The following is an 11,995-nucleotide window of genomic DNA, read 5'->3' on the forward strand; positions in this document are numbered from 1 at the left end:
GGCCCTTAAGGACCGAAACATGTAAGGGAGATAAGTTTTAACGTAGTAAAAAATTACGTGTCACATTGGACGGAGCGATTTGTATTTATGAAAGTAACAATTTATATTTTATTTTTCTAAGTTTTAGCTGAGCTGACATGGTTAACGTGAACGCTCCACCAATTTTTAGAGGTGAATACCAGCAGTGAGGAGTTTGAACCACAGCAGAAAACATTCGTGTCCCAGAAATGTGACTCCTGAGCCTGAAGAACTGTAGGGCGCTCTGCATGGAGATGTCTGATCTGTTAATGATCAGTTCAGCAGAGGGAAACAAAATATGCAATATTACAAAAAGGCAACATGTATTTTATAATACACCAATATGAATTTCCAGCCACTGTGATGAATAGATGATGACAGCTGTAAAAATAACTATTTTCTCTCTTCATTTCTGGGTGCTGGAGGGACTGGCTACATTGGAAGCTGCTTCCTTGCTGGCATGTCGACGTGCAGTGCACACAACCTTCTCCAGCTCCCGGATGGTATGCTTAATGTGTATCAGCTGTTGTTCTGTCTCTCTCTCGGCTAGCTTGAGTGGCATATTTTGGCGCCGGCAGATCTGCTGGTACAAATTCCAGCTTTATGTTTCCACCTTAAAAAAAAAAAAAAAAGTAAAGCTATCCCTGTAACAGGCCATGAAGGCCCATATGGTTGTGAGACGTTGAGGGTCCCACATTATCTAGACGATCGGCTCAAAGATGGTGGTAAGGATGTCAGCCTTACGTGCCGGCCGTGCTTTACTTCCCAGGAAAATTATTTTATTAATTCCTGGTACTCATTTCTGTTAGAGGCTGAGTCGACCCCAGGTCCATAGTGCGGCTGGAAGGATTAGGTCAATTGAAAAAAATCCAATGACCTCATTGGGACTTGAACCCACGACCTTCCGGCTTGTAGCACAGTGCCTCAACCAACTACTCACCTTTAGCACAAGAAAAGAGAGAGAGAGAGAGAAAAGAAACGAGAAAACAACCTCAACAGCCCAGACCAACCAAACAGTAATATGAATTACTTCTATCGGAAGGTATCAAGTTCATATTACAGCCCTTGTTCCAATCAGGCCTGCTCTACGACAACAGACAATAAGATCATGGTGCTATACATGCCACTCTCTTTGCTTATATATATAGACAAAACTTTAGAATTTCATACTAATACAAAATTGTATTGATTGTGCTTCTGGTATCTAAGGACACAATGCAGAACTATTTGGCTGTATGGATGCTAGTGACATCTGGCATAATTAATGGCAGTTTACTACAGCATCAACTAAAATGTCCACAGATACATTCGGAAACTTTAATCAGATGGTACTGATCCTCGTGGGGTGAGGGTCCTGATCAGCTGCCTACATTGATTAAAGTGGCCCTAGTATCAACTATACTGATGGATATTTTCATGAAGATTACTATCTTCTGGGAGGTGATGCCATGTACTCTGAAGATGCTTAGTTGACTTTGCCTTCTATGATATTTCAGAATCTGCCTGCATGGACTAGGGAAAATTGTCTGATAAGTGAATGGAATATAGCAATGCAATTTGTTAGTGGCTATAAAAGGCAAAATAGATCACTGTGGTTGCGGTGCAAGGGCCGAGGATGCCCACCCCTTATACATTCATTCATTCATTCATTCATTCATTCATAGTGGCTATAAAGAAAATCAATAAAGAATTTACATTAGTTCTATTTATGTTTATTTCAGTTAATTCTGTTCATGGTATGGACATGTTCTAAGACTGAATAAAGACAGGATTTAAAAGAAGGTTCTGAACTTGAAAATAAAAGGGAAACACCCAATAAAGTCCATTTACTCTATGAAGCAGGTTACATTATACCCTGAGTAAGCAACCTTACAGATGAAAATTCAGTGTATGTATGAAGAAAGCAGTCTTCTGGGATTTGGCACCGTGTATAAGTGGTGTTAACCGACATTTCGGAGGAACGTATCGCCTCCATCTTCAGGGTAGAAGAAAAAGTATAAGAAATCTGCAAGCGACAAGATCGTGAGAACGGTAAAAGCAGACCCTGAAGATGGAGGCGATATGTTCCTCCGAAACGTCGGTTAACACCACTTATACACGGTGCCAAATCCCAGAAGACTGCTTTCTTCATAGTCACCGCCGTGAAAGCCTCAAATCTTACTCAGTATATGTATGTTTGAATTTCCCACCAAAGTCTGAATTCTGGAAGTACAAAGGCTATTCAGGAAGTAACCTCTGTTTATTTTAGGCAACTAATGTAGGACTGAGGAGAGATTGCCCATGCTAGGTAGCATCACATGACTCATGGCCTTGTAACCCATTACATAACTGGTCACCTAGTGTTTGTTCTTGTCTCTACAGAATTAGATAATTGATAATTCTACCAGCTGCGAAATTCACACTGATATCTGCTTCCTTCATGCTAACAACATGAGTGCTGCGGAAATCCATGTGCAGTTTATGGCCAAAGTGTAATGAGTGAAGGAACTGTAGGACAATGTGTAGAATGTTCAAAGATGGGCAAACAAATGTTCACAGTGAAGAGTGAAATGGCTGGCCATCTGTAGTGAGTGACGATCTTCACCACTGTTCTCTATGAGATTATCACAGATATGCTAGGCTATCACAAGTTTTGTGCAAGATGGTTTCCAAAAATGGTCATGGGTGTGCATGAAACACAGAGAATGGCTTCGGCTTTGACTTTTTCAGAGTGATACCACAAAGATGGTGATGAATTTCTTGATCACACTGTACAAGTAATAGGTAATGAGACCTGGATTTCATTTGTCAAACCAAAGAGCAGTTAAAGCAGTGGATGCACACATTCACCAAACATGCTGAAAAAGTTCAAACAAACCTTGTCTGCCAGAAAGCTAACAGGAATCCATGCAGCAAGGAACCACAGTAAAGTTAGAAGTGTACTGCGGAGAAAAAAAAAACTCTGTGGTTTTAGTCTGCAAGCGAACTATACCAACCAAGCAACCACCACTTGTTGGCGAAGTTAGTGCCAACTTTAGTGGACAGAGGGTGTCGCGTGGTCAGCGCAACAAATCTCCATGGCCGTTGATTTCGGTTTTCTAGACTGGAGCAGCTATTTCCTTGAAACAGCGCCTCAGTTATTATCACGAGGCTGAGTGGACCTTGTTCCAGACCCATTACTTCTCAGAAAAAATCTTGTAGAGCCGGTAATTGCATCCAGAACTCTGGATGTGTAGCCAGGAACTCTGACCCCTAGACCACAGAAAAAAATTGCGTAGGGCCACACATTTAGAACAAAAGGTGTGAAGCGCTCCTCCATGACAATGCGCATCTGCATACAGTTGCTTGCACTTGAGCAGTGCTGGAGCATTTCAACTGGGAGTTGTTTGACCACCCTCCTTACAACCCTGATCTTGCTCTGAGCAACTACCACCTGTTTACCTACCTGAAGGACCGGCTGTGATCACAGCACTTCAACAATAATTAGGAGTTGATGGAAGGTGTCAAAATGTACTATATCAGCTCACAGGTGGTGGACTTCTTTGCTACAGGCATACAAAAACTTACTTCCCAATACAAGTGCTTCAATTCTGGTAGTGACTATGTTGAGAGGTAGCTTAAGTATGTACATATTTTTTGTATATAATAAAATGTTTCTTTCTCATTGCTTGTTTTGTTAATAGCTCACTGGATGTTACTTTCTGAATAGCCCTTGCATGTTTCAAATAGAATATAATAACATTTTATGGATGATATAAGTGTACATCACTAACTAATGATGACACACCCTCATTCCTATAGTAGACAGAGCACAGGACAACAGAGATCAAGAAGGAAACAGCAGGTTGGGAAAGCTATCTAACTAAATGAAGGGAAAACATGGAAAAGAAATTGTGGAGAAGGAGCTTTGTGAAAACAGATAAGAATGGACAGGCTTGGTTGCTGGATGACTCACACATAGTGGAAACATGTATGGAAGACAGCGACAGACGCCATTCTGTTCACTACAAGCATGGCATCACCTGGTCAATTTCTAGGCCTTTCTCCACGACTGTGTCCTTGATGTTGCTCAGTGCTGTCTCCCAATGCAGACCCTCAGTTCTGGACCGGTCATAGTGGGTCTGCAAATCTGCTAATTTGTTATTCAGCCCCAACATGACCTGTGACTTCTCCTTCAATAAATGACATCAGTATTAGTTTTTCCAACTGTTAAATTGACCTAACAAGATGTTGTAATTATTTTACATAAACTTATCTTAAAGTCAATTTTGGGAAACCTAAGTATTTGCTCATGCCTCATTACCAGGCTACAGCAGATCATAACACAATAAAACCACCAGTAGGGTTCCTTTGGAGAGCAATGGATTTGAACACCAAATTTGGATAAATTTTAAATGGACAAAATTTAATATTGAGATTGACCTGGAATCAATGAAACTGAATGTCAGAGGAGGGAAAACGAAAAATAAAGGAACATTAAATGAGGGTTCAACTGCATAAAGATAGCTAAGAAATGCTCTGCAAAACATATTTTGGAATGACAGTAACGAATAAAAATCACACTCAAAAAATTTTTAAGAGTATACCAATTTCCATTCCTGTTACTATGCAGTACAGGATCTTATGTCTTTCTGTCTCCTGTCTGAAAATTTAAATATTTAAAATATGCAGAACTATAACTTTACCAGTTGCTTCATATGGGCATGCAACTTGGTCTCTCCCCCTATGAGAAGAAATAGATTGAAGGTGTCTGAAAACAGAGTTTGATGTGAGGTGTTGAAGGGATTTATCTGGCTTTGGATAGGGACCAGTGGTGGGCTCATGTGAACACAGTGATGAACCTCTGGTTCCATAAAATGCAGGAAATTTGCTGAGTACTTTAATTACAACTGCTTTCTCAAGAACGATCCTGTTCCACGGAATTGGTTAATTATTATTTATTAAGTAAGCAGCTTCACAGAACATATTATTCTGTTAGTACGAAACTTCAGGCAGCCTTATCTCCTGAAAACAGATGCATTAGCTCATTTATTAATTGTTTTATTTATTTATTTATTAGTAATTAATTATTATTGCTTATTTAACAATGTCAGTACCTCAGGCTGGTAAAAATTAAATAAAAATTATGTGGAGAATAACAGCCATTGTCTAATTTGAGGTACTGTTGCAAGTTGGAGGAGTTATGGAAAAATCACAGAGTACCTCAGTCAGGGTGGCTCATGCCTTCATCGAGATTTGACCAGTCATCTCTGAAATACAAGTTAAAAGTGTTACTGTGCCAACCAATTTGACCAGCTGCAGATATTGAGTTACCTCAATTGATTTGACCATATTGCTATGGATTCTCTGCAGGGTGTCCAGGTCCTCCTCTTGTTGCTCAGTCAGTTCCATATGAGCAGCATGCAGAGCTTCATAATGGTTCAGAATGTCAAAGACAGTAGAATATTCCTTTGAATCAGCCACTACACTCTGCAGATAGTCCTGTTTAGTACAACATAAGAACATGAGCACATTAGCTATATCTTTGAAAGACATGGGGCCACTTCTGCACAAACAAATACATGAGCAAATGCCACATACTATAAAATACAGCAGGAAGGCAATGAGTTCTTGTCCTTGGGTTTTTGCAGTTTGTATGTAACTTTGGCTTTCAGGTTTTAGCAGCACTGTATGTTGAAACTCTTTCATTGTTTCACTGCATATTTCAATGGCCATATTCAGGGTTACTGGGGTGTCAGAAGAAAATGGACTGATGTACAGAACTCACAGATGGAGTATGTGTGGTGATGTATAGTGTGTTACTTTCTTGTTCAATTATTTTACAGCATGGTCAGTAAAAGCTAAAAAAATGGGGTAAAGCTATCCCTATAGTGTTGTGAGATGTCAAGGCTCCCACATTTTCTAGACAATCGGATCACAGATGGCGGTCAGGTTTATGTGCTGGATGCCCTTCACCTCTAGGAAGATTCCTGGTACTCATTTCTGTGAGAGGCTGAGCCAGCTCCAGACCCACTGTGCAGCTGGAAAGAGTAGGTCAACTGGAAAATCCACTGACCTCATCGGGAATTGAACCTGCAACCTTCCAGCTTGTAGCATAGTGCTTCAACTGCAGGGACTGAAAACAACCATGATAAACCTCAGTCAGGCAGCTGATGTCTGGGCAGACATTTGAGCCGAGTGCCTCCCGAATACAAGTGGCGAGTTATACCACTGGGCCAGCTGGTTCAGTTTTCTTCTTACCTCATATATTCTGTGTTTATTCACATGTTGCTCCAGAGTTTCCTTCATGCGTGTTAAGCCCTCTACCTTCACCTGCAGTTCCATAATCTCCTTCTGCTGCCTTTCCTGCACTGCCTTCTCTTCCTGGATTTTCTTCTCTGCTCTCTCCCGCTTCGCTCTGTTCTCCTGAAATTGAAACAACTTGTTGTAACCTATGACCCCATGCTCATATCACTTTTTACTTCTGTATATTATTTTCAGCATTTGAGCAGATTTGGGACTATGTCCAATACTGACAGACAGCAGAATAAAAAATTCTAACACTAGGGGATAAAAGAAATTGAAATTATTTAAAAAAGAACTACATAATTTGCACTTTTGAAGCTGTTCCTTCTCAAATGCATTGATGTGTGCAAGGATTAGGCCTACAATCTTCTGGGATATGATGCTAAGTAATTTAGTATGATAGATGGGCACCTATCTACTGATATGTATACCATTGTCCCAGAAGTTTGCAGTCTTATGTCGAGAAGCTCCAAATTCATGTGGTATTATTCCAAACAAGCACATAGTATTCTTTTCTTTTCAGGGTTTTGCACTTTCTGGGTGAAATAACTTGCTTCAGTGGTAGGCTGAATGCCTATTTAGGGCTGGCAAGTTTTAATGGAGTTCAGTGTGTCCTTATCAATTCTTAGTCAACTTCCAACAAAAGTGATTCTTTCTACCTGGCAGAAGTGTCTCCTATTATGTGAGCATCAAGGTTCTCATGGCTCTGAATATGAAGACTGCTGCCTTCTGGGATGATGCCGTGCAGTCTGGTAGAAAGGTTCCAGCAATCTGAAGGAATCTCTTGCTTACATCATCACGATACCCTGATGGTAAAGGCAGCAGGATGCTCTGAAATGTTACTACCTTTATACCAGACTGCATGGCATCAACCTAGGAGACAGTATTCTACAAGTTACACTACAATTCAGTTAATTCACAGCCCTTATACACTTCAACTGTTCTTTGGAATAATAGCTGAAAGGAGCTCAAGATTTTCCTTCGTTCTCTGCAAGTCACTTCTTACTAACATTGCTGGTAATAAATTTCATTAGCCCCATGTCATCTGGGGGCATGCAGTAATATAGTGGGTTGAGGCACTATACTACAAGGCAGAAGGTCATGGATTCGATTCTTGATTAGGTCATTGGATTATTATATTGGCCTCATTGTTCAGGCCGCATCATGACCCTGGAGTCGACTCAGCGTCGTAACAAAAATGAGTACCAGGAATCTTCTTGGGGGTAAAAGGCAGCCAGCATACAAGGCTGACAGCCTCAGCACCATCTGTGAGCTGACTGTCTAGAAGGTGTGGAAGCCTCGGCATTTCAGAACCCTATCGGCCTCAATGGCCTGTTACAGGGATGTTTTTTTTTTACCTTATCATACCATATGGGGGTCGTGAATTTTAAATCCTCCATTACCACATAGTAGATAGTCAAATTTCACTTGAGGGTGATGGTATTAGCACATTCACTGCTGTCATGTCACCTGTTGGCTTGATGTTCACCACATCGCAGCGTCGATCCTGTCAAGGACAGGCTGTTGAGACTGTGTATATAAATGCTGCTTTCTCTTATAGATGTCACTCAAATACAGAGAAAATTTAACTATAGCTTGTTGAAGCTTGAAAGAATGAAAACATTCAGTGATCATTGATTGTATTTCACTTATCCTCCATTTCTCTTTTGATAAATTTAAAATCCAGTTTTCATAGAAAAATGACTGATCCAGCAGGTAGAACTCTAATATGTTGGTTTGGAAGTGAATGGCTTAATACTGAAGAAAATGCGATTTTCAGCCAGCTGAACCCTATACACGTGCCATTTACAATAGTGCAACATTTGGCTAATAAATGTTAAAATCAAATTATAATGGGGAGAGTCTAGGTGGTTAGAAGCTGTGGTCTCAAATGTGAGTTTTATTTCCAGTTCAGAATAACACTTTGAAAAAGTAACAGTCCACCTTTACAAACTTATTGAAGTGAATGAAGGACTTTCTGAGCTCCTCTTCCTTGTCTTGCAACTCCTGCCGCCGTCTGTCCACCTGTTTCCCCTTCTCCTTCCCTTCATCCCACTTTTGCTCAAGTTTCCTGTCAGCCTCTTCCAGGTCCCTGCTTGCAGCCACAAGCTCTGTGGCTGGTGACAGTGGGGGCCAGTCCCATTCTGGTCTCTTCCTGAAACAAAGACCCATCTGACTGAAACTTTCTACTAAGGACATTTCCTACCAATGTTCTATTTTCCCCCTTCAGACCAAAGTTATTTTTCTCCTCTAGCTATGCCTTCAGATCCCCATATTACTTCATGGCATAGTGCTTAACTAATTAAGCACAAGAATGACTTTACCTTTTCTTACTTCGTGATCTCCTTTACATTATTTCAATATCCTGCTTCTCCCACTCACACAGCCATGGCTACTCACTGAATCCCGACAGACCACTCCAGGCTTACAACGTACTTATAAATTAGATTGATCTCAGACAGTGCACACACAAGAGAAATAACAGTATAACATAAAAGTATAAATGACCAAAATTGTATGAAATAGACAAACACTATGAATACCTGATATATAGGAAATGACTTACTTACTTACTTATGGAGCTGAGGCCTTCTGGAGGAGCTGCCAATTCTGCAGCTGCTTAAGAATTTCCAGCGTTTTATGGAACCAGAAGGTTCATTACCGTGTTTGCAAGAGCCCTCCACTGGTCCCTATCCTGAGTTAGATCAATCCCATCCTATCTCTCTAAGATCCACTTTAATACTGTCCACCCACCTATGCCTTTGTCTTCCCAGTGGTCTCTTTCCTTCTGGGTTTCCCACCAATATCCTATATGCATTCCTCGTCTCCCCAATTCATGTTACATGCCCTACCCACCTCATCACTCTTGACCTGATCATTCTAATTATACTGGGAGAAGAGTACAAGTTATGAAGCTCCTCATTATGTAGTTTTCTCCAACCTGCCATCACTTCATCTCTCTTCGGTCCAATTGTGTTTTTCTTTATGGTATCTATACTGTCACCCAGTAGATTCACATCAACCGCATAAGAAATTAATGTTATATATGGCGTGATAGGTGCCATAAATTTAATATATATATATATGCTCATATAAAAATTAAGTCTTATTTCACTCAATTTATTGCTGTTTACATTTAAATGCTGTGGTGTGGAGACCCGTTGCTAGGCAACATCTTAATCGTGTTTAAATACTGGAAAAAATGATGACGGTAACTAACAAGAATTAATTTACATACTTTGCTAGATTCTCCTTAAATTTCGAGACGAAATACTCCGTCACTGCAGTTTCCGGAGTGCACTCCGGTACAACTTGAAAAGCAAGATCCTTACGATCCCCATTCAACCTCTTTGGCTTCGCCTGTGTTACTGTATCCATGTAGCAGAAATCTAAATTGAATCCTTATCGATCCTTATCTAGTACGTCATGTGACCACAATAAATAGCGAACACGTTTCTATAGCATTCCATGGGTTTCACATGCGGCGTATAACTACGTGCCATGGTTTAATTGAAGTGCACAGCATCGTGGCACGTTTCATCTGTGTCCTAGTACTACATACACTTGCCTTCACTGCCAAGTTAATCCATGGTACCGAGCGGTACAGAGTTTCACTCGTACCCACGGATCACATCTCAACGTAGAGTGGCTGTGGGAAAACTTCGCACACTGGCGAACTGCCGAAGTTTGTGTGTTAGTTTTTTATCATGGCAGTTTTTAATATTTTTAACGATGAGAGTTTGGTTAGTGCCATAAACTCTTCGTTCTTAATCGGCGTTTTTGGTGGAGTTTCACTAGCTTGGTTTTTCTTGAAAGGTCGATACAAATTACGTGGTAAAAATACACTATTTTCTTCCGAAAATTCCTCTGCGTCCTGTGAGGTTAGTTGTATGACAGCGGTTGTTTTTTTTCTAGCAGAAGTGCATTGTGTTTCGGAAGGATATTAATTACAAATTACTGTGTTTCAGCCCTTCAGATGTGATGATGATAGATTCAAGTTGGTTCTCGTTGTTCGAACAGACTTGAAAATGGGAAAAGGAAAAGCTGCTGCTCAGGTGCGGCACGTGGATCGTGAGATGTCTAGAATTTATGTTATTGCAGATTACAGTTTGTAGTCCAACCTGACCTGATTTAACAAATCCCAGTTAAACCAGTCCCGAGATTTCGGTTCCCGTCATTTCGCGCCCCCGGGTTGGGTTAAATCATGTAATCACATTCTCATTTTACTTATGCGTAGGTTAGATTTGATCGTACTAATTTCACACACAAAATGTTGAGTATGCCTTGTAAGTGGCATTTGGTGCCTTTCGCCAGCCTTCCCCTTCTATATTTTCTTAACAGCTAACCAAATACTGTTAATGACATGTAATTTATAGTGCCTTGAATTATGTATGTTACTCTCTGCAGCCGTTTCTTTGACAACACAAACAGATGTTTCTGTTATAACACATTAATGTGTTTATGTATTCATGTATGTTCATTGTCACTTCGTATGCAAAAATTTCAATAGTTATTAATGTTGGTGACCGAGCTGTGGCTTCTTTCAAGTCCCATTATATCAGTAGGCCCAGTCAGAGATGTTACCACACTATTTTTCTGTTTGGTATTTGCATGTTATTTGGTTTTCAGTGTTCCCATGCAGCAGTCATGGCATATGAACGGGCCTTGCGCCACCAGCCCACTGTTCTCAGGCAGTGGCAAGCGTGTGGACAGGCCAAGGTAGTGCTCAAAGTGGAAACAGAGGACGAGTTACTGAAACTTTCCCACGAGGCTCGCAAGTGGGGGCTCATCACAAGTCTTGTATGTGATGCTGGACACACCCAGGTAGCTCCAGGCTCCAAAACTGTGCTGGGGATTGGCCCTGGACCTGTCGACCTTGTGGACACAGTCTCTGGACATCTGAAGTTGTTTTGAGGAAGAGAATGTGTCCATGTGTGAACTCGTGTATGAAATCAAAAAGACTGTAAAATAAAGTTATTAGCCTGAGTAACAAGAAAGTATTGTGTGCTAACCATCCAGGGCAGTGTTCAAGACAATTTTGATGTGCATAAAAATTACGGACTGTCTTACTGATAGTGTAATGCCACGACAGCAGTAACTTGAATTACCAAAATTATTACTAGTATAATGCCAGATGGTCAGATCTGTTCACTGAAGGGACTGTCTATGGACCTATTAGCCTTGGCCAGGAAATTGTGTAGGTTATGTGCAGGAAATGTGGACAGAAAGAGGAAAGCTACCACATGAATGTTCAGTGCTTAAGCTCTGCACAGAAAGAGATCTTAAGATCTGTATGGTTAGGGCCAACACGTCACAAGGACCTTGATTAGGATAGCTCTTAATAACACCAGGGGTGCACAATGAACCTAGTAGAGACCTAGGTGCTTGAGGCAGCTGAAGTTCCCTGCAAAGTCAGTATAGTATTGTACAATCAAACTTGAAATTCCAGCAGGGAAATCTAACAATTCCCATCTCTAACTACAGTTCCCACTGATATGCACTATAGCCCTCGAGGTCACTATTCCACTGAATATGAATGCTGTAATTTTATTCCAGCAATGGTTGAGCTAACAACATACACATACATAGCCTTATGTATATATACAGAAGAGCTGGGATAGTATAGTCTGTATAGCGACTGGTTACAGGCTGGACAACCAAAGGGTTCGAGTCCCAGTGAGGGCAAGAATTCTCACTTCTCCATGTCATCCAG

The 11,995-nt window shown here is 40.8% G+C and overlaps 2 protein-coding genes across 2 annotated transcripts; one reads left to right on the forward strand and one right to left on the reverse strand.

Moving 5' to 3' along the window:
- LOC111862839 (coiled-coil domain-containing protein 42 homolog) lies at positions 1-9,706 on the reverse strand. The gene is made up of 6 exons (XM_023848566.2): positions 9,521-9,706; positions 8,227-8,437; positions 6,238-6,402; positions 5,311-5,478; positions 4,020-4,169; positions 1-631 (listed from the first exon to the last, which is right to left on the reverse strand). Exons 1-6 carry the CDS (start codon positions 9,658-9,660, stop codon positions 620-622), a joined length of 846 nt encoding a protein of 281 aa, XP_023704334.1. The 5' UTR covers positions 9,661-9,706; the 3' UTR covers positions 1-619.
- A 204-nt stretch (positions 9,707-9,910) lies between these two features.
- Positions 9,911-11,888, forward strand: LOC111862840 (peptidyl-tRNA hydrolase 2, mitochondrial). The gene is made up of 3 exons (XM_023848567.2): positions 9,911-10,163; positions 10,251-10,337; positions 10,912-11,888. The coding sequence occupies exons 1-3, from the start codon at positions 9,990-9,992 to the stop codon at positions 11,194-11,196; spliced, it is 546 nt and encodes a 181-aa protein (XP_023704335.1). The 5' UTR covers positions 9,911-9,989; the 3' UTR covers positions 11,197-11,888.
- Positions 11,889-11,995: the final 107 nt, after the last annotated feature.

Source organism: Cryptotermes secundus, unplaced genomic scaffold, assembly GCF_002891405.2.
Source record: "Cryptotermes secundus unplaced genomic scaffold, Csec_1.0 scaffold462, whole genome shotgun sequence".
In the NCBI taxonomy this organism is placed as follows: domain Eukaryota; kingdom Metazoa; phylum Arthropoda; class Insecta; order Blattodea; family Kalotermitidae; genus Cryptotermes; species Cryptotermes secundus.

Coding starts and splice junctions, on each gene's coding strand:
- LOC111862839 (XM_023848566.2), bottom strand. CDS start 9,660: ATGGATACAGTAACACAGGCGAAGCCAAAGAGGTTGAATGGGGATCGT. Junction 6,403..8,226: donor ACTTCAATAAGTTTGTAAAG/GTGGACTGTTAC, acceptor TTTCAATTTCAG/GAGAACAGAGCGAAGCGGGA. Junction 4,170..5,310: donor ATATGGTCAAATCAATTGAG/GTAACTCAATAT, acceptor CATTTATTGAAG/GAGAAGTCACAGGTCATGTT.
- LOC111862840 (XM_023848567.2), top strand. CDS start 9,990: ATGGCAGTTTTTAATATTTTTAACGATGAGAGTTTGGTTAGTGCCATA. Junction 10,164..10,250: donor ATTCCTCTGCGTCCTGTGAG/GTTAGTTGTATG, acceptor ACTGTGTTTCAG/CCCTTCAGATGTGATGATGA. Junction 10,338..10,911: donor AAGGAAAAGCTGCTGCTCAG/GTGCGGCACGTG, acceptor TTTGGTTTTCAG/TGTTCCCATGCAGCAGTCAT.